Source organism: Zootoca vivipara, chromosome 5, assembly GCF_963506605.1.
Source record: "Zootoca vivipara chromosome 5, rZooViv1.1, whole genome shotgun sequence".
Lineage (NCBI taxonomy): Eukaryota > Metazoa > Chordata > Lepidosauria > Squamata > Lacertidae > Zootoca > Zootoca vivipara.
In genome coordinates, this window is record NC_083280.1 from 77662380 (window position 1) to 77689421 (window position 27042).

The following is a 27042-nucleotide window of genomic DNA, read 5'->3' on the forward strand; positions in this document are numbered from 1 at the left end:
ACTTTTCTGTCTCAAGAAAAAGGTGGGAGATGGCACAGAGTTGTTGAGCTTCTTTTAGGGTGGATTGCCGGAAATCGTTCACCCACACGTGTCCAAAAATCCACCTCTCATATGTACCCAATCGCCCGCCCAATTGCCACAGCGTCAGCCAATCAACACCAGCCATTGACACAGCAACCAATAAGATGAACAGAGAGCTTGAGAAGCACCCCTGCTTCAGTGACAGTGGGTCTCCTCTGGATTACCTTGTGGCAGCACCAAACTGGGTCCAGGAGCCACCCATAAAAATTTCCCACAATGACTCCTATGAAGCATCACTCTGGAGCATTATGGGAAATTAAAATGGCAGCTCCTGAACCCAGTCGCTTTTTCAAAAGGGAGGCCGAGGGCAGTCATTTGCGGTCTGCACCACTGGGACTCTGGCAATTGCTTGTTCCTTTTCAGGCCAAATGCTTGAGGAATTTCAAGGTGGCCCAAAATAAAGCTTCTCGGAGTTATTCTGCACACAGAGGGAATTTCACCTGAATTGAAACTTGAAGTGTTTTTCAAGCAGTGCTGGTTCCATGTGCCAGTGGGTCCTTGCCTGCTTCATTGGAGATCACTAGTACCCGAGTAAGATTGTCTTCCATGAACATGGTCTTAACAATGAGTCTGTAAGTGACTGTGGAGGCCAGTTCTGGATCCACACGTCCTTCCACAGTGGGGACATAGGTTTCTGGGCAGGAGTTGGTCACGGTGAGGGTTTGCCAAGCATGCCTTCCTCTTAGCACGTTTCTCCCTTTTGTCCCGAGTTCGTGCTTCTTCAAAGTCCAAGACACCTTTGGTCAAGGTTGCAATTGGAGTGCTCGCTCGCAGGCGAGTGTTTCCCAGTTATCAGTGCTTATACTACCTTTTTAAAGATTTGCCTTGGGAGTGGGCCCTTGATCAAGATACAGTGGGGCCTTCTGCTCCTTCAGACAGTTGCTGCCGCCTGTTTGGTTGGCTCTCCCTCTCCCAGTTGTATCATCTTCTGGAGATACGACCAGATGTGCACAGGTTTCTGCTCCTCTTGTTGCTTGCTTCCTCACTCAGAGCGTGCGCCAACAGCAGCAACTACAGCGAGTGATTGACAGCAGTAGCACTGCTAAAGGGTGGGCATCAGCTGGGTAGCATCAAAACACTTGTGTACATTAAACTATAGTTTATTGCAAACTATGGTTCAACACATTGTGCATGAACCAGGTCTCTCTCTCTTCTCTCTCTCTCTCTCTTTCAGTGAGAGAGAGAGAGAGAGAGAGAGAGAGAGAGAGAGAGAGAGAGAGAGAGAGAGAGAGCGCTCTGGGCTAGAGGAGGAGTCTGGATGAGTTATCTCCTCCAACCATTTTAGCTTCCTCTTGGACCATTTTGGCTCCCAGATCAATACGTCACTGAAACACCAGAGCTATCCACAGTCTTTTGTCGGGTCTAAGGGCTTGGATCTAGAACAGGCTTCCTCAAACTCGGCCCTCCAGATGTTTTCAGACTACAATTCCAATCATCCCTGATCACTGGTCCTGCTAGCTAGGGATCATGGGAGTTGTAGGCCAAAAATATCTGGAGGGCCAAGTTTGAGTAAGCCTGTTCTAGAAGGAATACAAATTCCCCCCATCTAAAGCTGACCTCATTAGCCAACACATGCATGCAATTGCAGTTTAGTTATTTATTTCAATTATATCCCTCCCTTGCTCCCCCCAAAGAGCCCAGCTGAAGATCTTGTCTGCTTGTTCCCATCCATACCAAGAGGCTTTCCCCTTTGTCTTCATCCCTGATGTCCATTATGTTGGTTCAAGTGTGCTAGGTAAAGGTAAAGGTAAAGGGATCCCTGACCATTAGGTCCAGCCATGACCGACTCTGGGGTTGCGGTGCTCATCTCGCATTATTGGCTGAGGGAGCCAGCGTACAGCTTCCAGGTCATGTGGCCAGCATGACTAAGCCGCTTCTGGCGAACCAGAGCAGCACACATTGAAAGATGAGACAGATTGCTTGCTTGCTGTGAATCCAGGCACTCTCTGCATCTCCTATTTGCTACACGTAAGCCCCCCCCCCGTCCCCCGGAGATCTTTGCTTTCTTAAAAAGTCTAGTTCCCAGGAGCATGGCTGCAGAAATAAATAAATAAATAAATAAATAAATAAATAACCCTCCCTGTCCGGCTGAGAAGCATCTACAGAGTGTCCTTGAGTGAGCACTGCAGCAGATCTTTAAAGGCTTTCCAAAAAGTCTCTCCCTTACCTCGGCATCCTTCCCCCCACCCCACCCCCAACACCACTCTAAAACCTTACCAGGCAGATCCATATCATTAATATTTCAGCACCAGCCACTTCGCAGGCATTGGCTACGCTGCAACGTGCCTCATCAATAAGAGCTGGCAAGGGCGATACAGTCCACCAGACACTGCTTTCGTCTAGCAGAGGGATAAGAGCAGGAGGAGGCTCTGTCTGGAGAAAGTGAGCAGGAGCGTGGCACTGCAGAGAGCCAGCAGAGTACCACTCCATCTCCCAAAGCTTTTCTACGGGGAACCTCTCGGCAGGTACCGCAAGAGCAGCTCAGCATGGATGTCTTTAAGAAAGGGTTTTCCATTGCAAAAGAGGGTGTGGTGGCGGCAGCCGAAAAGACCAAGCAGGGAGTGACAGAAGCTGCAGAGAAGACCAAGGAAGGGGTGATGTATGTAGGTAAGAGTCTCTTCCTATTACTAAGAGATCTCTTGCTAACAGGGGGGGCTGTTGCTGCAATGCAACCCGGGGGGGGGGGAGAGAGATCCACATTTGCTGGGTGACCTTGGGGAATGATGCTACCCAGGGGCAGGTAGTAATATTTCGCAAAGAGGGTAAAGTGAAGGTGTCCCATAATATGTCCCTTGATGAACTAGTTTTGGAAATATAAAATACACGGCATGGTGAGAGTGATGCCAACCTCCCCTGGACCTGTGCTTTTAGCAACTGCTTGAAATGCACTGATGTAAAAGGCTGCGGTTCTCTGTGCACTTCCTTTGGTGTACATCCCAGGGAACAGGACTTATTTCTGGGTACCTCTGCAAAGGATTGAGGGGCATGCAAGCAAAGCTCCGTGCCAGGAGAAAGCTTCACCTGCTACTTCTCTGCTCTAGCAGCAGAGGTAGTAAAATGGGTGGCAAGCCTGAGGTTGATCATTTATGATTCAGCATTTAAGTCATTATAGATCACCCCTTTCATGATGCACCGGTCTTCCCAAAAGATTTGCAAGGGTCAAGTGGCTGCCAAGGTGGGTGGTGGGTGCTTTGCTTTTGGGTTTTTTTAATGTGCTTTTCAGTCTTGCCTTGCTTTTTTGCATTTAGTTGGGCGTCATTTTCCCAGCAAAAGGAGCTGCTCTGACGCATTTAATTGGCTGACAACAAAGTAGTGGCTTGTGCTATCAATTAAGGGCTGCAGAAGATCTTGCTCAATGGAATTTGGCTTCAGTTAGCCCTGCAAAGAAGATAGCCAAGTTGCCCTTGGAGCCAGGCACACAGTGGAGAAGCATTTATGAACATGGCCACGGTCTGATCCTAGATGAGGGATTTGTTTTCCTTTTCTGTAGCCTTTTTTTAAAGGCTGCAACCTCATCCCTGTGGGAGTAAGCCACGTTGACCACAGCGGAATTGACTTCTGACTAGACATGCATGAGTTTGTACTGCAAGTTCCTTCCATTTTTCCCATTCCACAGGGAGACTGTTGTTTTTATGATGCTCCCTAGAAGGGTGCAAGCTGTGCTCTCCATAATAGAAGCATTCACCCTCCAAAAGCCACGAGCATATCCATTGTCTGAAAGCTCATAGAAACTGTGGCAAACCAGTGTTCTGAAACTCAGCTGGAATCACTCGTAATGCTGTTAGTGGCTAATTTGCCAAGATCTCCAATGGCCAGAGTTGGAAAGGCAGTCAATAACTCATCAGAGCAAAATAGAAAGGTTCCTTCCTACCCTCCTGGTGGTGGTTTTACCTTAGTACTGTAGTCCTCAATCACTTCAGTCACATGCCTACCACATGCCCTCAAGATCCACTTTTTTATATTTGAGGCATCTCCATTCTTCTTCCTTGGGTGTCCACAGGATTTTTTTTCAGCAGGGGAGGGGGGAGAAACAGAACACCAAAAGAGGGAGCCAGCTAGTTTCTCACACGCAAAACAAGAGGAATAGTGTGTGCGCATTTTGCTTTATACCTCAGGATGTACAAATGCTGGTTTAAATGAAAGCTGTCAATCTAGATATTACGGTTCATCTCCCCTCTGTGGACACCTAGGCATCCATCTTCCTTTCTCTGTTTTGGTTCCTTCTCTTGTCTCCCCTCTTCATCTTCTTAGAGCAGAAGTGCCCATTACCTTGGCAAGCACATTTGCTTGGTTACAATCATGTGGAATGGGAGGGAGCTCATGATCACACCTTGGAATAAGGGAGTTTCCCACAAAAAAGGGAGGGTTGACAGCTATGATTGTAGGTCAAGAAACAACAGCTGAAAACCAATGCCTAGGAGAAGCCTCCCTGTTCAGCTCTGCAGAACCAGGCTGAAAATTTCACGAGGACCGAAAAGGCTTGCATTCACAGCTTTGCTTCTGAAGTCTGCCATCTCTGCCCTTCGGATCTGCAATGATCTAACCCGGCCTTTAGAGACAGAGAGCTCTGCCACCAGTTCTGAAAGCTGCTCCTGAGTGGTGCATTGTTGGGGGTGGAAATGGTCCGTTTTAAATACAAATAACAGTAATTCGTAACTGAAGCTTTTCAGGACCAAAAAGTGCCACAAAGGGGCTACTAGATGTTGAAGCTGCATCAGGAAGCTTAAAACAAGATTGTCAGTGGTAGATTATCAAGCATTTCTCAGCCCTCTCGGGCACAGTAGGCTGCCTTTTTTTTCTGATTAGAGGCACTCTATATCCTCCCTGCTCAGCCATGATAATTGCACCCTTCTGAGCAAAAGCATCGCACTTGATCAGTGGTGGTGTGTCCTTACTGTGGTTTGGCTAAAATCAGGGCTGGCCCAGGACATTTTGCATCTTGAGATGGATCAGCAACTCCACACCACACCGAGAGATCCACACCCACATACCCCGTCACCCCTTCAAGATGCATAGCATTCTTCAAAGCCAGCCAAGTTATTTTGGCACCTGAGGCAGAAAACCCCACAAGCACCTCCTCCTGGGAGGAAAAGTACAATCACAATGAACCAAATCACTTAACAATGCATTGCTTTTTTCTGACACCTGTAATCTGCTGCCAAAGGCAGCTGACTCACTCTGTGTAATGGTAGGGCCGGCCCAGGCACACGTGTTAAGATTCCGAACAGCAGTGGTCACCACACTGTTGTCTGCATTGCCTTTCTTGTTAATTATGTGCCTGGGAGGGGTAACCCAAAGCATAGCTGCCAAGTTTTCGCTTTTCTCGCGAGAAAGCCTATTCAGCATAAGGGAAAATCCCTGTAAAAAAGGGATAACTTGGCAGCTATGACCCAAAGGCATGGCCTTTTCTCAAACCTACAATAATATTTTTATTATTTATAACCCACCCATCCAGCCACTCCAAATAAAAACATAATAAAACGTCAAACATTAAAAAAAACACTTCCTAATACAGGGCTGCCTTCAGATGCTGGCAAAAAAGTTTCCTGTATATTTCACAACTTTATACAAGGGGATTTTTAACAGGGGCAGCTCTCCTCAGCCTTGCATGACCTAACAAATTCCCTGCTTCTGCACAACTTTTGAAGGTGCACAAAGGAACTCTGACTGCTTCTGAATCTAGCTGACTTCCCAACATTACAAAGATTCATCTGCCTATCCAATGCTTAGTACTGTAATTTTTTTTAATGACCATGACAAAGCCCTGCATTTAGGCCAGGGGCATCTTTTAAGGAAAGCAGTACAAGCCTCCAGCTGTGTGTCAGGCTATATATCACTGGCTGTAAGGTTAAGAACGCAAGGAGAGCTGTCTGGATCAGGCCAATGGCCCATCTAGTCCAGCATCCTGTTCTCACAGTGGCCCACAGGATGCCCGTGGGAAACCAGCAAGCAAGACCTGCGCACAAGAGCCCTCTGCTCATTTGTGATTCCCAGCATCTGGAATTGGAGAACAACCTGCCTGTAACAATGGAGGGATTCCGGCCATAGCCGGAAATAAGGGAGCTCTGGCTTCTGCCTGGCTCCCCTCATTTGCTGTTATGATCATGGTGTGGCTGCAAATACAAAAACATAATAAAACATCGAGCAATAAAAACAAAGTAAATGGGAGAAATCGTACCAGTGGCTCCTGTGAACCAAAAATATGGGCCCATGTAGTAGCCAAAAGGCACAAATCCTTTTGCATTAAAAAAGGTGACTTTAATCTGTGCAAATAACTTTTAACTGCATGTTTTAACAGCCGCAAAACTAGTGCTTTAAAATATACTGCTTCTTTCTGATTTAATCTTAACTAGCCAAGTCTGACCTTTGAAGTTGCCACAGGTACATATATGAAAATTTTAGCACAACATACTTCCATTGGGAAACTGGGAGTGGGGTTTGCAGCCTAACCTGGAGAAGCTCTTTGATCCAATCTGAGGGGAAACTCACTCTTTCCCTTGGGATCTTAGCAAACCAGTCCTTTGCCTGGAGATATTCTTGGTCTTGGCATCGAATCATGCCGTTTATTAGCAGCCAGTTTTTTGCTGCACTGAAAGGGATTTCTTGCATATCCCTCAAGATCCCTATTGACTATGCACAAGTAGCAATACTGATGAGTCACTGCGGAGACGGGGAAGAGCAGTGGCTGGTCTTGCAAAGGCTGCTGCTGCAGGAGGGCACAGTATCTCTCTGCCTGACTTACATACTCCGCCCCGAGGGCACACACGCAAAGCTGAGTTGGTTTTGCTTCACATGGCTAACACAAATCTGACTGCACTGCAGCTTGAGTTGTGGTGCTCTTTTAGGAGGCTTTGGCCTTTTCCGTTCTGCCAAGTAATAAGTGGCTCACCTGATAGGTTCTGCAAGTTGTTAGAGCATGAGACCAGAGCCTCCCCAGACTCTCCCTATTTTCCAGGCACATTCCAGTTTTTGATTTGATCCCGGAATGCCCCGCTTCTCCTTAGGATGTCCCTATTTTCAAAATGTCTGAGGGTATAGTAGGATGTCCCTATTTTCATTGGAGAAATGTTGGAGGGTATGGAGTTATCCGACCCTTGAGCCATCTGAAGGCAGCCCTGTATAGGGATTTTTTAAATGTTTAAGGTTAATTAATAGTAGTAGTAGTAGTAGTAGTAGTAGTAGTAATAGAAATGTTGGAGAGTATGTGAGGCACTTAATCTCAGGGTCGTGGGTTCGAGCCCTACATTGGGAAAAAGATTCCTGCATTTCATGGGGTTGGACTGGATGACCCTTATGGTCCCTTCCAACTCTACAACTTTATAATATCCAATCGGAGCAATTCAGATAATGTAGCCAGGATATCTCCCCTCAGTGGGAGCATGTGCTTGCTCTTGTTGTGCCCTGTTCCTTAACCACCAGAGACCAGTCAGCCAAATGATGTTCCTAGCTGGTGAGCAAAAATGGAGAGTTTAAAGCATGGATTAAGAGATGCTTCTCCTGTGGACCATTAAGGCTCTTGAGACCCCATTATCCTGCCCCTTGTCTTCACCCATGCTATATTTTAGGACATCTCCATTGCAGAGCAAGGGACTCAAAGAGACCAAAACTCATCAGAAAAAGAAGAAAAAAACATGAAGATGGAAGACCAAAGTTTTATGAACAGCTTGCACAATGGGGAGAGCTGGGAGCTGAATTTCTGGCTCAGGGCAAATTTGAAGAGAAAGCAGGGCATACAGCCTGAATCTCTGGGAAAGGAGAGCTAGCAAGGACTAAGAAATTCCAGACTGAGAAATAATACAGTGAAGATGAGAGCAGAAATGCTAACCACAGGGTAAAGTTATGTGGGAACAGCCTTCATTCTCCTTCATCAATAGTCCCTGGTGTCGACCCATTCTGAGGATCTCTTGAGTCTGATCTCTGCCAAGTACCATCCTGGGGGGAGGGGGGGCTTCCTGTATCACTGAGATCTGGTGAGCTTATCCATTTATGGAAGCTGTAATGGGCACCAGGTGGCTTGGGCCTATTATTAAAATTTCCCACAATGCCCCAGAGCAGAAGAGCTATACCAGCAGCATTATGGGAAATCAAAATGGCTGTCAGCTGTCTAAGGTTTTCGGGCCTCGCACACAAAAAATGGCTCCACTCTGCATGTGTGATGTTTTGCATCCCCCCAAATTCATTTATGAAAAAAAGAAAGAAGAAAGAGCATTCTTTCTGACAGCCAGCTGTGGTGGGGAATGGGTTGACTTTGTAACCTTATACACCCAAGCTGCAGGCAAAAGTTTAAGCTTCTGGAACAACACCCATTTTTTCTTTGGTTGGCAACAGCTGTACTTTGTGTCTTGGCGCTTGCGCGCCAGAAGTGAGGTGAGGAACGGAGCCAGCTTTGCGCTGGCAGGTCGGGTTTCATGCCATGCATAAGGCGAGCGTGAAGCCTGACTCACTGGGTGTGGTCCTTAAAGAACACGCAGCAGACCAAACAAGCTTAGAATAGCAACACCAGAGCTGCCTTCTCCTGGCTTTTGCAGGGCCTTTCAACTCGGTAACTGTGCGAGACTCCTCACTCACTGCTGCTGCTGCTGCTATATCCTGTAGTTCCTGGAGAAATTCTGCCGTTTGAGACATTTCCCCTCAGCCCAGCTTCCATCCAGTTCTAAAATGCAAGACGCATGGGGCAACACATTGCTTGGAGGCCGGATCCACTGCCCCTGCGGTCGCCTCACCTTGCCTCATGGGTGGACCAGCCCTGCTGGACCCTTTAAAAGGCTACGCACAGCACTCATTTGGCATTCACCAAGGGTTTAAATTCCTATGGATGGCAGTGGATCGAGGATGTGGCGTTCATGTGTGGCTGTGCTAACCTTTAGATGCTCTTTAAAACCTTCAAAGGGAATCAAATGATGTACACAGATTCACAATGCTGTTTTCAGTCAACGCACCAGACAGCCTAGGCTAGGGCTTGTTTTGCTCCTTTGTTATTCCTACAGGCTGTTTCCCTTCCAGGCTTAACCCCTCCCCCCCCCAAAAAAAAGCACTGGGAGGGGGATGAGTGACCCGCTTCTCCTTGATGGCTGAGCTAGCTTTATCCATGCACCACCCCATCCCACTTTATTTATTTGTCATTTCCATTTCTAGCCTGCCCTTCATTAAATTAACAATCCCAGAATTAGGTGGCAACATGGAGGAGAAATCATGGGTGCAGCTTTGTTGTCAACTCAGGGGCACAGTGTGGGGAGGGCTGCTGGGGCAATTGCCCTGGGCGGATCTTTTTTTTGGGGGGGGGGGGAGTGCCACTGCTCCCGCCGCCTTCCCTGAGCCAGCCTTTCGCTGCTTTGCGAAGCTGGGATCTGATTAGACCTCAGCTTTGCAAAGCACCTGAGGGAGGGCAGCCTGGGAAGGACACAACAGCCACGTGCCTTTTGACCCCGGCTGCGCAAGGTGGCAAGGCTGGGATCAAGAGGTACGTGGCTGTTGTGCTCTTCTCCATGCCGCCCTCCTCAGATCCGAGCCTCACAAAGCCACTCAGGGAGGCTGGCATGAGGATGCAACAGCCATGTCCGGAGGCATTGAGGGTTGGATGGGCCTTGTGTCTTCCTCTGTTCCTCACCTCACTTCTGGCACGCAAGCACAAAGACACATACCCGCCCTGGGCGCCATGAGGAAAAAAATTGCCTGGCCAGATGATATTTGGATTTGTGGTAAACTGGCAACAAATTCAAATCCCCCAGCACTAGCTCTTTTTTAAACAACAACAGTATACCTTAAGTTTGAGTTCGTCTATAGCTGACCAGTGTTTGAAGGGCTACCTCTGCATTTAAATGTGTGGTTGCGGTGGGAGGAAATCACACTATGCTTGTGTTAACACAACCAAGCAAATCTGTGGAGGAAAATTTCACACCACTCTGCGGATAGTATTAATACTCCCCTCCATTATTATTATTTTAAAAAACTAACACTATACCACTTTCATACAATCCAAAGGCCCCTTTTATTTAATATGTGGATAAACTTGAAAGTCCACGCTTTCAGCTACGCCACACAGACATACAGCAACCCTCTCCCACAAATACTGTATATTCCTGCGTATAAGACTACTTTTTAACCCAGGAAAATCTTCTCAAAAGTCGGGGGTCGTCTTATACGCCGGGTTGTATTTCTTACATGGCGAGTATATCCCAAGCTCTATATTTTAACTGGAAAAGTTGGGGGTTGTCTTATACGCCCAGTCGTCTTATACGCCGGAATATACAGTACCTATTTTCAAGTTTTACTGGCCTCTACCTATCAAATCAAGGGATATTTGGAATTCTGGTGAAACAGGTCACTTGAAAATCCTAAAACACAATTTAAAAAACAACAAAGATTTGAGGATCAGTTTCAAATGAGCTGTTTGAGGCACATTCACAGTAGTTGTTTGTTTGTTAAAAAAACAAAACAAAAACTTTGTTCATGCTATATCAGACCTAAAAGGTAAAGGGACCCCTGACCATTAGGTCCAGTCGTGACCGACTCTGGGGTTGCGCGCTCATCTCGCTTTATTGGCCAAGGGAGCCGGCGTACAGCTTCAAGGTCATGTGGCCAGCATGACAAAGCCACTTCTGGCGAACCAGAGCAGCTGTGGATGCAGCCTTAGCTGATTTAGGAGGTACAGTACCAGCCTCTTATGCAAAACTACCCAAAGTCAAGTCCAAAGAACAAAATGTCCAGCTTAGGGCTAGAGGTGGGTGGAAGTGGGTTTGTTGTGCAAGTGGGCCAGATCCGTTTTAATTGTGCAACTGCAATTTTCTGGTATGCGGTCAAATCCTCCCTGCAAAATAGCAACTGTCTAGAACCCCCCCAAAAAAACACCTTTCTCCTCTCTATTCCCAATCTCTCTATTCCCAGGAAAAAAGATGCCCTCTAAAAGGCTTTTGTGTTGTACATTTCTCCGGGCTATCACCATGCCACTTATCTAAAGTGCCTTATTGTCTAGGATTCAGGAATCTCTGATCCTTTTGTGTGGGGATGAATGACTCATCTGCACTTTGCCTAAGTATGCCTTTGCTGTACATACTGTCGTGCTACCGTGAATGTCAATTGAAGGGTCTCCGCCCCCCACCCACCCCGTTTGTTTGTTTTTATGAAAAGTAAAGCACAAGGATCAATTAAAACAAGCCTGAAAAGACTTTTTTTCACCCATTTTACAGGGACCAAAACCAAAGAGGGCGTAGTGCAGAGTGTCACTTCAGGTAAGAGCATTTCAAATTCCCACATTATGTATTGAATTAGCAGCTTCCGTTTTATGCCTTTGGTTCACTTCCACAAGTGGCAATTTCCCCTTATACCTGTGACTACACTTACACTCTCTGACTGCACTTGTTCCCAACAGAATGGCTCAATTGCTTAGAGCGTGGTGCTGGCCACAGCAAGGTTGCAGGCTCGATCCCCATAAGGGACAGCTGCCATATTCCTGCGTTGCAGGGGGTTGGACTAGATGATCCTCAGGGTCCCTTCAAGCTCTATGATTCTATGAGATTCTGTGAGAGCTGACAGAAAACATTGCCACTTTGGAGCAAGACATTATTTTGAAAAGAGGCAGCACCAACCATATCAACAAGCTACTCACTTTTGCTTCAGACTTTTACTGAATGTTTATAATGAGGTCTCCCCCCCCCAAAAAAAAAAGAGAGGGGGGGGGAATGGTTTGCACTGTATCTCATCAGATCTGCTTATTTCTATTTTATGTTTAGTTGCTGAGAAGACCAAAGAACAAGCCAACCTGGTGGGGGAGTCTGTAGTGGCCAGTGTCAACACTGTGGCAAAGCAGACCGTAGAAGGAGCAGAGACAATTGTCACCACCACTGGGGTCGTACAAAAGGTAGGCCGGAACTTAACCATCACAAACACATGTTCCCCAAACTGGTCTTGCCAGGTAAAGCCCATGGTGGGGTATTTGTAGGGGAAAGTAGGCAGGCCAGATGGATTAATAACTCCTGACCCCTGACAACCTCGCCTCTCATCCTCCAGTCATCTGACAAATAAACCTGGTGAACTCTAGCTACTTCACACAACATCTACCATTGTCCCTGGCTACCGGTCAGTCTGGGTGGAGCTGATGGGGGTTGTAGCCAAAAACCAGATTGAGGAAGGTCGGTATAGATCAGGCACCGGCAACCTCCAGGCCGTTTATCCGGCCCATGGGCCGCCCATGAACTGAGCCATCCGCTCGGCAAGTCCCCTCGCGTGCTGCGGTAAACTGGCGCAACGCGGCGTGGGGACTCGCCTAGCGGTGCCGGAAATCGCGTCTACGAAGCCGCAGAAGCGATTTCTGGCGCTGCATGCATTTTGGAAATGGCCAGCGCAGCACCAGAAATCGCTTCTGCGCAGCCGCAGACATGCCCAGAAGCCATTTCCGGCGTTCCGGACATGGGCAGTGCGGCACCGGAAATCACTTCTGCGCCTGTGCGGCCCATGTCCAGCCCACGGACGATAGTCTGTGGGAATCCTCCGGCCCACGGGCAGAAAACGTTGCCGACGCCTGGTATAGATGGTTAGCACTCTGGGAAATGTCCTTGGGCTGTGTACACTATGGCTTTAAAGCACATTCTTCCTCTCAAGGAATTCTGGGCACTGTAATTTAGAGTACTCAGAACTCTTTGAGGGAGAAAAAAAGTCCTTCAGATGTGCTTTGAAGGTTTAGTGCAGGAATCTCCAAACTGCGGCCCTCCAGATGTTTTGGCCTACAACTCCCATGATCCCTAGCTAACAGGTCCAATGGTCGAGGAAGATGGGAATTGTAGATCAAAACATCTGGAGGGCCGAAGTTTGGAGATGTCTGGTTTAGTGTGTAAGAAGCTTTAGACTACATGGGGGGAAAAGGGCATGTGTTCTTAGTTCCAGGATGGCTATATCATGCATCTTCTTTTTTGGGTGGGGGGAGAACACGATAACACCACCATTGTCCAGAGTTCTTACACACTCCTCTTACAGAGTCTTCATTTTCTGCCTAGCATCTTGACAAACAGAGAGGACGTTTGTGCTTCTGGCAAAACACAAAGCAAAACACAAAGCAGGGGGTTGGACTGGATGGCCCTTGTGATCTCTTCCAACTCTATGATTCTATGATTCTTTCCTGCACTGGCATGTGTGAATTTCAGTGCCAAACAACCTCCGTTTAACCGTTCTCATCTCGGAACGGGGATCAACATTTCCATTCAGATGATGCAGCACAAAGCTTGCTTGCTGCAATGCAGGCACCGACCACGCGTTCACCAGCCAATGCTTGCTCAATTTGTAAGTGAGCCGCGGACGCTGGACCAATTAGGCAGACAGCAGATGCTTGGCCTTGTTTTGCTGCATCACTTCAGTTCCATTACAGTTTTATTAAGGCTCAAGCCAAAGACCAAAACACGTCAAAAAAGAAATGATAAAATCACAACACACACGGCGATAACACATATATACCCTAAAATACAATTTAAGAACAATTGATTCAGTAGATTCTCTGTGACATAGCCCTGAAACAAAACTGGCTGGAGTTTTTCCTCGCAGAGCATAGAAAGCTGCGGATCGCATTTAAAAGTCACATGGCAGACATAGAGCAAAGACAACTATCTTATTGCCTGTGTAAAGATAGAAACATCAGAGGCAAAGGAACACATTCTCACCAACTTCAGAAATGCCACCCTTCATTAATCCCAGTGGATTAAAAATGTGTGTGTGTTGTGGCTGCCTCCATCCTCTGCCACTTCCAGAAGTTCCACTGTGGGCATGAGCTCAGGTATTAGTTTAGCTCTGTGTGTGGCCAATTTTTGAGACACAAGTTTTCCACCAAACCAGATTTGCACAAAACAGTGGGTTGATATCTTTAAAAATACATGTGTGGCTTCCCCAAGTTTCAGAAAATTGAGGTTCATCGTGGGCACGCATTCAGGTATCCTTTTTACCTGTAGATGCGGCCAATTTTGTATTTTATTTTTGAGATACTGTACAACTGAAGTGCTGGCTGCCACTTGGATGAGGACAAGATGAAAAGCCATGCCCACACAAGATGCAGCAAGTCCACTTTCGGCAGCCACACTTCCACAGCCCTAACCTTTGGTATATGCCTGAATCCCTCGCAAAATAGTGACAGTCTGCAGGCAGCCAGTGCAAAATATTGGGAGGGCACGTGAAGAGATAAAGGAATGATGGAAAGACTACTGTTTGGTACAACCATAAGCACTGCCCTGTCGTGTCCGGAATTTGTGTTTCTAACCAGGCAAAACTTGTGAAGTTAGAAGAAAAGAGAGGAGAGAGAGGAATTAAATTAAATATATATTATGCAAGCCGACACTCCTTCATCCTGGAAATGTTTCGGCTGCTACTGTTCCAGTTCAGAGAAAGAGAAAATCTCAAGAGGCTTGCTCCTGCCTGGTTAAAAATAGATTGGTGAGTCAGAGAAGTAAAATCATGGTGTGCGGAATGCAGTCTGAGAAACAAACAGAAGAAGATTCTCAAGCACGTCACTCATCATTAGATACGAGCCGAGCATGCGGGGCAATTGCAGACATCTGATTAATTGTTGTTGTTGTTTAGTCGTTTAGTCGTGTCCGACTCTTCGTGACCCCATGGACCATAGCACGCCAGGCACTCCTGTCTCGCACTGCCTCCCGCAATTTGGTCAAACTCATGTTCGTAGCTTCGAGAACACTGTCCAACCATCTTGTCCTCTGTCGTCCCCTTCTCCTAGTGCCCTCAATCTTTCCCAACATCAGGGTCTTTTCCAAGGATTCTTCTCTTCTCATGAGGTGGCCAAAGTATTGGAGCCTCAGCTTCACGATCTGTCCTTAATTAGTTATATGTTAATTAATTAGATTAATATTAATTAGTTATATGTTAATTAATTAGATTAATTAGTTATATGTTAATTTGATTTTTAAGCCGTTCTCCATGAACTCTGTTCCCAAGGGTGGTTTACCATACCAAAGGTTGGTGAACTGAAACAACAAAATGCCCCAACTTGTGTAAAACGTACTGTATTTGAAAAAAACAAGAACTGTAGATGGACATTGGCTAATTTCACTGGCCTTATTGAATCAAAGGCCTGGATGAAGAAAAGAGGTTCAAAAGCCTGATGGCAATTGTATCAGCTGCACATCCAAAGGAAGGGGGTTCCATAAAAGAGGGGCCACTACAGAGGAGGCTCTAACTTGTGTCATTGCATTATGGGTTTCACCCAGCAATGGGACATCTTAAACACACACTTGCCCTGTTCCCATATATATATATATATATATATATATATATATATATATATATATATATATATATATTCCCCCAAAGGGAGCATGTAAGAGAAGAGCGTAAAACCTTTCCTTACCTTGCTGTGCTCCATAAAAAGGTAAAGGGGCCCCTGACCATTAGGTCCAGTCGCGGATGACTCTGGGGTTGCGGTGCTCATCTCGCTTTACTGGCCGAGAGAGCCGGCGTACAGCTTCCAGGTCATGTGGCCAGCATGACTACGCTGTTTCTGGCGAACCAGAGCAGCGCACGGAAACACCCTTTACCTTCCCGCCAGAGCAGTACCTATTTATCTACTTGCTTTGAAGTGCTTTCGAACTGCTAGGTTGGCAGGAGCAGGGACCAAGCAACGGGTGCTCACCCCATCGCAGGGATTCGAACCGCCGACCTTCTGATCAGCAAGCCCTAGGCTCAGTGGTTTAACCCACAGTTAAGCAATTCCCTCTCTTCCCAGCTCACTTGTCCTGTCTGGGCTGGGGAAAACAGCTTAAAAGACAGAGATGGTTTTTTCTTCCACCTGCACATGCTCCTTCCTTTCAAGTGCGTTTCAAACCCCCTTGGCTTTATGGAGGAATGGATGCTTAAAATTTGCACAGTTCTCCAACGTACCCAGCTTAGACAGTGAGTGATGTTTCTTACTGATCCTCAGCCTCAGTGTGCATAGTCCTCACCAGCCTTCGAATTTGTGTTCAGATTCAAATTTGAAATTCCAAATGAAGCAATTTATCAGTGTGCATGTTTCATTTCTGAACCTGAATATTTAGGGTTCTCTCTCTCTCTCTCTCGTTCTTTACTTGAATGCACATTATCACCACCACAAACCCACCAAAACCATACATTTCAAGAATTCAAGAGTAAGCATACAAGGTCCAGTTAGAGGGAAATTATGTATGCATTACACAATTGTAGGCAACCGCCAGAAAAAGCACAGAATGGGGTCCTGGGACTCGGCTTCTCAATAAACCCCCGTTTTATTTTTGAAAACTAAAGTTCTAGTCCTCATTGTAGGAATGGGGAAGCTGTGGCCCTCCAGATGGAACTCCAATTGCCATGAGCCCCAGCCAGCATGACCAGTGGACAGGGTTGATGGGAACTGTAGCCCAGCAACATCTGAAGGGCCACAAGTTCCTTATCCCTGATTCATAGGCTTCATAGTATTTGGGCAATCAATCAATCAATCAATATACCGCCCTTCACCCAAACATCATGGGTTTTTTTTTACAACATAAAGGCATAAAATGCATATAATTAATTTAATTAATTAATTAATAATAAAAGCCACACACCCACATTAAAAAGGCTATAGAATTGACCAGAATGTGCGGCACATCTCAGGAGCCAAAGAAGAATGTCAGTACAATTTCGAGTGGTTCCATTGACCCTCCCTGTGGTTTGTTAGTCTGCCTGTGTCTCAGATCTACCTATCTATATATAGAGATATAGAGATATAGGAGCTGCAACAGAACAGGACGAGGAGGAAGTGCTGGGGAAAGAGCAGCAGGGGAGGAAGGAGGAAGCAGGCACAATAGCTAAGCTTCCCCCTCGTGGCTCAGCGACTGGCGATGACCTACTCTCCAAACAATAAATATACTGACCTTATGGCTCGGGGAAGGGGAAAACACCACGGGGGCAGCGACCATTATTTATAGGGGCTGTGAGAACTAGATGGAACTAGTCTAGCATTGCAACATAGGCTCTAGCAGCCGTGAGGGCAAGTTTCTGTTTGGCAAATATTCGTTCCCCTGCCTTTAACACCCCATCAGAGACCTTCTAGAACACAATTGAACTCAATGTAAATTAAGGAATAGATAATGATGTAAATAGGCTAAGAATTGTGCGATATAGTAAGGTTAAAATTCACAAATTGCAGAGAGGTAATTTGGAAGTCAAAATAGAAGATATGTAAATTATGTTTATTTAATGATTATTCTTTTTGTATTTATCTAGCATTTAGTGTGTTGCCTTTTTTCTTTCTTTTTTTCTTTGTTTGTTTGTTTGTTTTTGCCTCTGTGTTCTTTGTTTCTTTTCTTTTTTCTCTTATACATTTGTCTCCACATTCCTCTTTTTTCTTTTTTGTAAAGGAAGCATGTGGATGAAGATTGTTTGCTTTTGTCCTGTTAATGTTTTTAACAAGAAAACCAATAAAAACCTTTTAAAACAAAAAACAGAGACCTTCTAGAACAGTCCAGACCTCTCTCTGACCAAGCTGAACAGAGCATCTGCTCTTGCCGGAGACCAAAGTGCCCCTTTGCCCGTGATAAAACAATGAATATGCATCCAACGAGGAAGAGGAAATGGGTATGTGAGCCCGGCCAGCCAGGTCTGCTGCTGCCTGGGGTTCTGCTCATGGGGAGCCGGTTCAATGCCTTCCATTGCCTGCCTGATTTTCCTTTGAGGCTACCAATTCCCCCCTGCTCCCCACCCCTGCCATAATGGACTGGCTTGCTCTTGAACATTGAACAGCTTGGCATTCAGAAACCAGCAGGTGACACTGTGGGGAGGTAAACACAGTTTGCCTGGCTGATGTCTGCACAGCAAGCTGGTGGAAACTGGTTGGAAAACTGCCAAATTTCTTTTTTGTCGCAATAACGTTGCATAACCTTGAAAGGGATTCGGCAATAACCCTGCTAAGGAGAGGCAGTGAGGCCAAGTGGGCAGAGATCTTTTGAGATCTGGATCCAGAGAAGTCTCACTTCAGCCTCTTTTTCCTCGTGGTAAAAAAACAAACAACTCTGCAATAGTTTCTCAATATGCTTCTGCAATGTGTTCCTATTATCCAGGGACAGTCCCGGGTTTACAGAAGCCGTCCCGGTTTCTGGTTTGATCCTGGAAGGTTCCGCTTTTCCTTAGGATGTCCTTATTTTCACCGGATTAATGTTGGAGGGTATAGAGTTATGCAACCCACCAAGCCAATGAAATAAGTAACTATACAACCTTTAGAAGACATCTGAAAGCAGCCTTGTATAGGGAAGGTTTTTTAAAAAAATGTTTAATGTTTTATTATGTTTTTATATATGTTGGAAGCTGCCCAGAGTGGCTGGGATAACCCAGTCAGATGGATGGGGTATAAATTATCATTATTGTGGATTATTACGTCCCTATTTTCACCGGAGAAATGTTGGAGGGTCTGCTTTTGCCCTCCTAATGGTCTGCCTTGTGGTTTACGTCCCACAGGAGGACTTAGAGCACCCAGTGGAATTTGAAGAGCCATCCGCTGCCACTGCTGAAGACGACGCCCCAGTGGAAGCCACAGAAATCAGTGCAGAGGTAAAGCCCAGCCACAGCCCAGCTAACCCCAGAATCCTTGGCTGGTCTGGGTTTTTTCTCGCCATCTATTGCTCTTTCCTTACTTTCTCTGTGCTGAGCTGGTTTCCATTTCTTTTCTGCATACAGGTGATTTCAGGTCTTTTCTCTGCTGATCATAATGCCAAAAAATACTCCCCTTTTGTTTGTCTTTCCAGCTACAAGCCCATTCCTGGCCTGTTTGGTTGGAAGCAGACAGTCGTCGTAAAAATAATAATAATAATAATAATATAATAATAATAATAATAATAATAATAATAATAATAATAATAATAATATAATAATAATAATTGGAAGTGGGTCAGATTTTCTCCCCATTGCATACATGCACATTTTCTTTGTCCCAGGCTGTGTACACACCATACTTTGAAAACATACCCCCCCCCAAAAGAAATCCTGGGAACTGTAGTTTACTCCTTACACTGCAACCATTCCCAGCATTCTTATCAAACTACAGTTCCCAGGATCCTTTGTGGGAAACTAATGTGCTTTAAATTTATGGTGTGTATGCAGCCCCGGTGCTGCATCTCAGCAAATGGGTTTTACAGATTTCTCAAATGATGCAAAACCCTAGATAACTTTTCTATCAAATTTAAGAGTAGAATAGTGTACGTAGTGCAAACTGCCTGCAGCTTGGGGCGGGGTCAAAAAAGAACGACTATCTGTTTCCAATCTTTGCTTACTAACCTCAAACTACTTACTGGGATGATTCTAGAATAAGTAGTTTGTAGCTTAAGAGCCGATTTTGATGGAGCATTTTTCCGGACCGAGTGGCCCCTTGATAATGCACTGGGCGTATTTGTTTGTGCATATATTAAATCTTAGTATATATCAACTTTTTACTATTTCATTTTTTAAAACCATTTTTAAAAATTAAGTTCCAATTGTAACTTTTTTTCGAACAACGAACACACGCAATATCAATCATTCATCCACGGGCAGGTAAGAAACTCCAGCTATAATTCATCACTCCGTTCCAATCCTGTGTGATTATACCAAATCTATCACTTTAATGAATCCAAGGCAGACCTTTTAACATCACAGTAATCCAAGTTTATGCACCAACTACCGGTGCTGAAGAAAGTGAAATTGACCAGTTCTATGAAGACTTACAACACCTTCTAGAAATGACACCAAAGAAAGATGTTCTTCTCATTACAGGGGATTGGAATGCTAAAGTAGGGAATCAAGAGATAAAAGGAACAACTGGCAAGTTTGGCCTTGGAGTTCAAAATGAAGCAGGGCAAAGGCTAATAGAGTTCTGTCAAGAGAACAAGCTGGTCATCACAAACACTCTTTTCCAACAACACAAGAGACGACTCTACACATGGATATCACCAAATGGGCAGCATCGAAATCAGATTGATTATATTCTCTGCAGCCAAAGATGGAGAAACTCTATACAGTCAGCAAAAACAAGACCTGGAGCTGACTGTAACTCAGATCATCAGCTTCTTATAGCAAAATTCCAGCTTAAACTGAAGAAAGTAGGAAAAACCACTGGGCCAGTAAGATACAATCTAAATCAAATCCCTTATGAATACACAGTGGAAGTGAGGAACAGGTTTAAGGATTTAGATTTTGTGGACAGAATGCCTGAAGAACTATGGATGGAGGCTCTTAACATTATACAGGAGGCAGCAACGAAAACCATCCCAAGGAAAAGGAAATGCAAGAAAGCAAAATGGCTGTCCATCGAGGCCTTACAAATAGCGGAGGAGAGGAGGCAAGCAAAATGCAAGGGAGATAGGGAAAGATACAGGAAACTGAATGCAGATTTCCAAAAAATAGCAAGGAGAGACAAGAGGGTCTTCTTAAATGAGCAATGCAAAGAAATAGAGGAAAACAATAGAATGGGGAAAACCAGAGATCTGTTCAAGAAAATTGGAGATATGAAAGGAACATTTCGTACAAAGATTACCATAATAAAGGACAAAAGTGGTAAGGACCTAACAGAAGCAGAAGACATCAAGAAGAGGTGGCAAGAATACACAGAGGAATTATACCAGAAAGATATGGAGGTCTCGTACACCCCAGGTAGTGTGGTTGCTGACCTTGAGCCAGACATCTTGGAGAGTGAAGTCAAATGGGCCTTAGAAAGCACTGCTAATAACAAGGCCAGTGGAAGTGATGATATTCCAGCTGAACTATTTAAAATTTTAAAAGATGATGCTGTCAAGGTGCTACACCCAATATGCCAGCAAGTTTGGAAAACTCAGCAATGGCCAGAGGATTGGAGAAGATCAGTCTACATCCCAATTCCAAAGAAGGGCAGTGCCAAAGAATGCTCCAACTACCGCACAATTGCGCTCATTTCACACGCTAGCAAGGTTATGCTTAAAATTCTACAAGGCAGGCTTAAGCAGTATGTGGACCGAGAACTCCCAGAAGTGCAAGCTGGATTTCGAAAGGGCAGAGGAACCAGAGACCAAATAGCAAACATGCGCTGGATTATGGAGAAAGCTAGAGAGTTCCAGAAAAATGTCTACTTCTGCTTCATTGACTATGCTAAAGCCTTTGACTGTGTCGACCACAGCAAACTATGGCAAGTTCTTAAAGAAATGGGAGTGCCTGATCACCTCATCTGTCTCCTTAGAAATCTCTACGTGGGACAAGAAGCTACAGTTAGAACTGGATATGGAACAACTGATTGGTTCAAAATTGGGAAAGGAGTACGACAAGGTTGTATATTGTCTCCCTGCTTATTTAACTTATATGCAGAATTCATCATGTGAAAGGCTGGACTGGATGAATCCCAAACTGGAATTAAGATTGCCGGAAGAAATATCAACAACCTCAGGTATGCAGATGACACAACCTTGATGGCAGAAAGTGAGGAGGAATTAAAGAACCTTTTAATGAGGGTGAAAGAGGAGAGCGCAAAATATGGTCTGAAGCTCAACATCAAAAAAACCAAGATCATGGCCACTGGTCCCATCACCTCCTGGCAAATAGAAGGGGAAGAAATGGAGGCAGTGGGAGATTTTACTTTCTTGGGCTCCTTGATCACTGCAGATGGTGACAGCAGTCACGAAATTAAAAGACGCCTGCTTCTTGGGAGAAAAGCAATGACAAACCTAGACAGCATCTTAAAAAGCAGAGACATCACTTTGCCGACAAAGGTCCGTATAGTTAAAGCTATGGTTTTCCCAGTAGTGATGTATGGAAGTGAGAGCTGGACCATAAAGAAGGCTGATCGCCGAAGAATTGATGCTTTTGAATTATGGTGCTGGAGGAGACTCTTGAGAGTCCCATGGACTGCAAGAAGATCAAACCTATCCATTCTTAAGGAAATCAGCCCTGAGTGCTCCCTGGAAGGACAGATCGTGAAGCTGAGGCTCCAATACTTTGGCCACCTCATGAGAAGAGAAGAATCCTTGGAAAAGACCTTGATGTTGGGAAAGATGGAGGGCATGTTGGGAGAAGGGGACGACAGAAAGATGTTGGGAGAAGGGGACGACAGAGGATGAGATGGTTGGACAGTGTTCTCGAAGCTACGAACATGAGTTTGACCAAACTGCGGGAGGCAGTGGAAGACAGGAGTGCCTGGCGTGCTATGGTCCATGGGGTCACGAAGAGTCGGACACGAGTAAACGACTAAACAACAACATCACTTTAATCACAAAGGGTGCTAGAAGAAATACTTCACACGGAAGGAAAATTTATAATTCAGGTTCATTATAGCCTATAAAATTAACTGAGTCACATTCTGGTGGAGCTAAGTTCCAAGACAACAAAACCTAGAGGGTTAGCCAGAGAGAAAATGGCTAGCTCATAGGATCCCTAGTACAAGTCAAGAACTTTAGCCAATGGAAAGCTCAGAAGGTACCTTCAGCACACCTTGGGGAATGGTCTATCTCAGAACAGTTAGTGTTGTGTCCTTCGGATTTGCTGGACTCCATTTCCCATCCGTCCCAGTCATCATGGCTGATGGCCAGAGACGATGGGAGTTGGAGTCCAACAATATATGAACTGCCAGCTTTCCCCCTTCCATGAATGAATAAAGCAAATGAGCTCGGGTATCTGGGGTGCTTACTGCACCTTGTCCCCATTGTTTTGCCGCACCATTTCTTGATCACGTAATGCCGCCTCATTTCTTCTGTGCCACCAATTAAGGTGGCTTTTGGGGTGTGTCTCTGTGTGTGTCCTTCTTCCCAAGAGCTTGCTTGGTGACAGCACACCAAGTCCTCATGTTAGTCTTCAGCTGGGGACCCCACCGATGGTGCCATGGTGTCCTTCCAGGTTGGAGAGACAGAGGAAGGTGATTTCCATTTGACACCCCAACCCAATAGGAAGGAGGACAGTGGAGAATCCCATAAATACAAAAAGGAAAGAAGAGAAATAAACCAGGAACGTGGGTAGGTGCCTTGCCTGCCAGCCAATCATCAGAGGAGATTCCAGCACACACACCCCTCCACTCACTGCTCTAGTTCAGAGCAAGTGAGTAGCAGAGCACGAGACAACCAGTTGCTGCAGAGAGGGACTAGCTGCTGATGGCGGTGCAGAGCCAGCCTACATGCACAGAACCCCCAAACAGAGTTAATTTGCAACTTGAATTGTGTACAAGGGAATTGTACCCGCTGAACGGTAGCTGAATGGCTCTGTGATTCTTCACTGATCATTCATTTAGAGATACACATTCTGCCTAAGCAGGAGCCTCCAAATTCAATGCCAGATTTCCGGGGGGGGGAGTTATACGACGCTGTGGAATAGGCTTACTCTGCCCCACCCACTGTTGGCCCCGACTCCCGACTGATGCATCCGGTGAAGGAAGTGTGAGGCTCTGACATGGTCCTAGAGGCCTCCTTTATCCTTCTCAAAGTTTGGAAAGGGCTTGCCCGGCTTTGGGAAGGAGGCAGGAGGATTCTAGGACCCTGTCGGAGCTCTCACATCTCCTTCCTGCAGCCAGGCAAGTGCTTACCAGACTTTGAGAAGGCGCCCTCCTCGGCTGTGCACCCAGTGCAGCCATACTGCTCGCACTCCCCCAAATCCACCTCTGTAGGATAGAATGCTCTAGCACAGGGGTCGGCAAGGTTTACCTCGCCTGGGCCGGTTCACTCCAGTGGAGATCACTCTGTGGGCTGGATCGCGCACGCATCTGCGCAGATGCAATTTCCAGCACCGCGGAAGCAAGTGGCTGTGCTGGTTTAGCGCAGCGCACCGGGACTCGCCAAGCAGGCAGCTCGGTTCAGGGCCAGCTCGGGGACCGGTTAAATGACCCCCCCCCCGTGGGCCACTTGTGGCCCAAGGGCCTTAGGTTGCTGGCCCCTGCTCTGGCACACCTGGGGGCAGCAAGCTAGTGTAAGGGGTACAGGACAAGCTGTGTGATGCACCCAGCCCTATCCTCATACAAGGCGAATTGCCTAGGAGTTCAGGAGGAACAGCATCTGTTGTCTGAGGCAATTGCTCACTCTGCCTAATCACATACAGCCTAATCACATACAGCTCCCAAGCTAAAACAGTACAGCGCATCATCAGAGATCTACAACCTCTCCTAGACAATGACAGTTCTTTTTCTCAAGCTCTGGGAGCAGGGCAGTCTGGAACAGGTCAGGCGCCCTGGCGCTGAGGCGCGGAGATCGCTCTGGCGCCTTCGCGGCGCAGGGCCCCGCCTCCCGGCCCGGCACCCTGGCGCACCGCGCCACCAAGACCTTACCTAGAGATCTTTCATTGCCTACAGACAGCCACCCAATCTTAAACAACTCCTCACCCACAATAATACAACCACCAGACTTAACATGGACACTGGTACCAGAGCCTGCAATAAACCCAGATGCCAACTTTGCTGCCACATACACCCGGACAACATCATTACTGGCCCCAACAACATCCAACATACCATCTCAGGACTATTCAATTGCTCATCTTCTAACATTGTGTATGCCATCAAATGCCAACAGTGCCCTTCAGCTCTCTATATTGGACAAACAGGCCAAACCCTACGCCAAAGGATAAATGGACATAAATCTGACATCAAGAACCAGAAGACAGAAAAACCAGTAGGAGAACACTTCAATCTCCCAGGACATTCTAGACAAGATCTCAAAATAGCTATTTTATTACAAAAAAATTTCAGAAACAGACTGGAAAGCTTAAAACCATGGAGAGACCTGGTCTGAATAAGGACACTGGATTCTTATCTCATTATACATGATCAAGCTTTCTTTAGCACCTCACCCATTGCTTTTTCCTGCAAGACCAATTGCAGTCATTAACAGTCGTTAACAGTCATCAACAGGTTTACCACTCCTATCATTCCCACCACCTTTCTGAGTAATACCCCTCCCCACCCTCTGACTATACATAGGGTCTGGTGACTTCTGTTTCAGTGTATCTGAAGAAGTGTGCATGCACACGAAAGCTCATACTTATGACAAACTTAGTTGGTCTCTAAGGTACTACTGGAAGGATTTTTTCATTTTGTTTTGTCTGCCTAATGGAAGAGCCAAGCCACCCTAGAGAGGAAACGTATCTAGGATGTCAGCATTCAGCAAATTTCAGGCACACATGGTAACATATAAGTATTTACACACACACGGAACTCCAGATTTCTCAGGGTCATTCCACATTTTCATTTTTCTGCATAACAAATATATTAATTCTTTCTCATTGATGCAAAGGGTGAAATATCTCTTTTCTAACATTGGCTCTTTTGCTGAGGAGGGTGTCTACTCAGCACACTTTATTGCTTGTTTATTCCTATGGGGCCACTATGAATATCAACATGTATGTTGCCTGGCAGAGTGGGGAACCCCTCCTACGGTCTAATTACTCATTGCACTTGATGACGGCTCATCCAGAGGCATGTTTACCGCTCCTTTTCAAAACTTTCTGCATGTGTATAGAGATCTTGCTTTCCCCTCTGGCTTCGGAGTCGGCTTGGATTTTGGTGGGGGGGCAAATTAACCTGCTTTCTTGTTTTTCTTCTTCCCAGGGCGAAAATGAAGGAAATTAACCCTCCTAGTGTGAAAAGTGGGAATCCCAGGAGTAAATGCAGAAATGTTAGCTGCCACCAGAGCAGGGAAATCACTCATCCCCTAGGCTAACTTCATTCAGCACTACAGTCTTTCACTTGCCTCATACCGACATATCATAGGTGTCTAGCAGACTCTTGACCATCTGTTTTAGGGAAACTGTGTCCCCCCCCCCCATCTCCTTTGTGGCTTCCTTCCTTCCCCATCTTCAAAGCCTTCTGAGCGTGTGGTTTGGTAGCCGTGATATAGCACAGTCGTGGTTGGAATTGCTGGTTAATGTCTTCTGCTCATTAGCATCAGCACTTGAGATCCCTAAAAATGGTGGACATTTTTTTTTAAGAAAAAAAAGAGACAAAATAAAACAACTTGTTTCAACTAAGTCTTTGTTTGTGCCTTCTCAGTTTATTCATCGTTCTGACTGTGAGTCTTGTTGGTTGTACAGTAGTACCTCGGTTTAAAAACACAATTGGTTCCAGAAGTCCGTACTTAACCTGAAGCGAACTTTCCCATTGAAAGTAATGGAAAGTGGATTAATCCGTTCCAGACGGGTCCGTGGAGTACTTAACCTGAAAGTACTCAAACCGAGGCGTACTTAAATCGAGGTATGACTGTAGTAGTTTTGCCTTTGTAAGAGGCATACCACACCAGCATTAAAAAGTTAGAGAGAGGACTGGGAAATGAGTAGTTGGCATATATTATCAGCTGATCAAAGAGGACACATTCATCATCACAGTCTAATCTTGTGCCATCAGAGCTGATCCCTTTTCATTAATATCTATGAACGCTTTAAACTCTTGAATATGACAAAATCTATATCAGTGTGCCTTCCTCCAAATCTCATCTCAGATTTGCTTAAATTTGCAGCTGTAAGACAAGTGTATCAGATTGTGGTCTGGTGCCTATAAATATAATAACAATGCTGAGCTTGCCAAACAACTAACAACTGCCTGAGTTTGAGGCCCCCTTTGAACTTGAGGTGCAGGCCAAATGGCCCTCCTGCACACACAAAAACTGGCTGGCCTTGCTTGTGATACAGCTGAGGAAGTGGGGAGGACCTCTTTCATATATTTTGCAATCCTCAGACTGGCAGGGAAGGGATTTCCAGTGGCATCCAGGAAGCTATCTGTGCAGGTAGAATATAGAAGGTAAACTTCAAAGAGGATGCAAAGCTGTCATTTGGATCCATCGTCTTTTCCTTGCATCCCTAAGATAAACACAAGTCGCCATGTTCCTGGCAGAGGCTTCTGCGAAATGTTTCTTCCCTTTGCGAAATCAGCAAGAGCAGAGCCAGGGGAGTGTTCATCTCTTAAAAGGGACCAATCACAGTTGATTTGATGTGATTTGCTCAGTAGCTCTCAGGTGGAGCCAAGGATTAAAACAAAACAGACGATCCAGAGCAAGCAGCGTGAGTCATATATTTCCC

At 45.8% G+C, this 27042-nt stretch overlaps 1 protein-coding gene across 1 annotated transcript; it reads left to right on the forward strand.

Annotated features, from left to right (window-relative positions):
• Positions 1 to 2410: 2410 nt before the first annotated feature.
• On the forward strand, positions 2411 to 25964 carry SNCG (synuclein gamma). The gene is made up of 5 exons (XM_035138701.2): positions 2411 to 2688; positions 11268 to 11309; positions 11811 to 11938; positions 18517 to 18609; positions 25580 to 25964. The coding sequence occupies exons 1-5, from the start codon at positions 2568 to 2570 to the stop codon at positions 25598 to 25600; spliced, it is 405 nt and encodes a 134-aa protein (XP_034994592.1). The 5' UTR covers positions 2411 to 2567; the 3' UTR covers positions 25601 to 25964.
• The last annotated feature ends 1078 nt before the right edge of the window (positions 25965 to 27042 follow it).

Excerpts from the sequence above, each read along its gene's own strand:
- SNCG (XM_035138701.2), top strand. The coding sequence starts at position 2,568 with ATGGATGTCTTTAAGAAAGGGTTTTCCATTGCAAAAGAGGGTGTGGTG. Across the intron at positions 11,310-11,810 it reads AGTGCAGAGTGTCACTTCAG|TTGCTGAGAAGACCAAAGAA; the intron begins GTAAGAGCATTT and ends TTTTATGTTTAG. Across the intron at positions 11,939-18,516 it reads CCACTGGGGTCGTACAAAAG|GAGGACTTAGAGCACCCAGT; the intron begins GTAGGCCGGAAC and ends TACGTCCCACAG.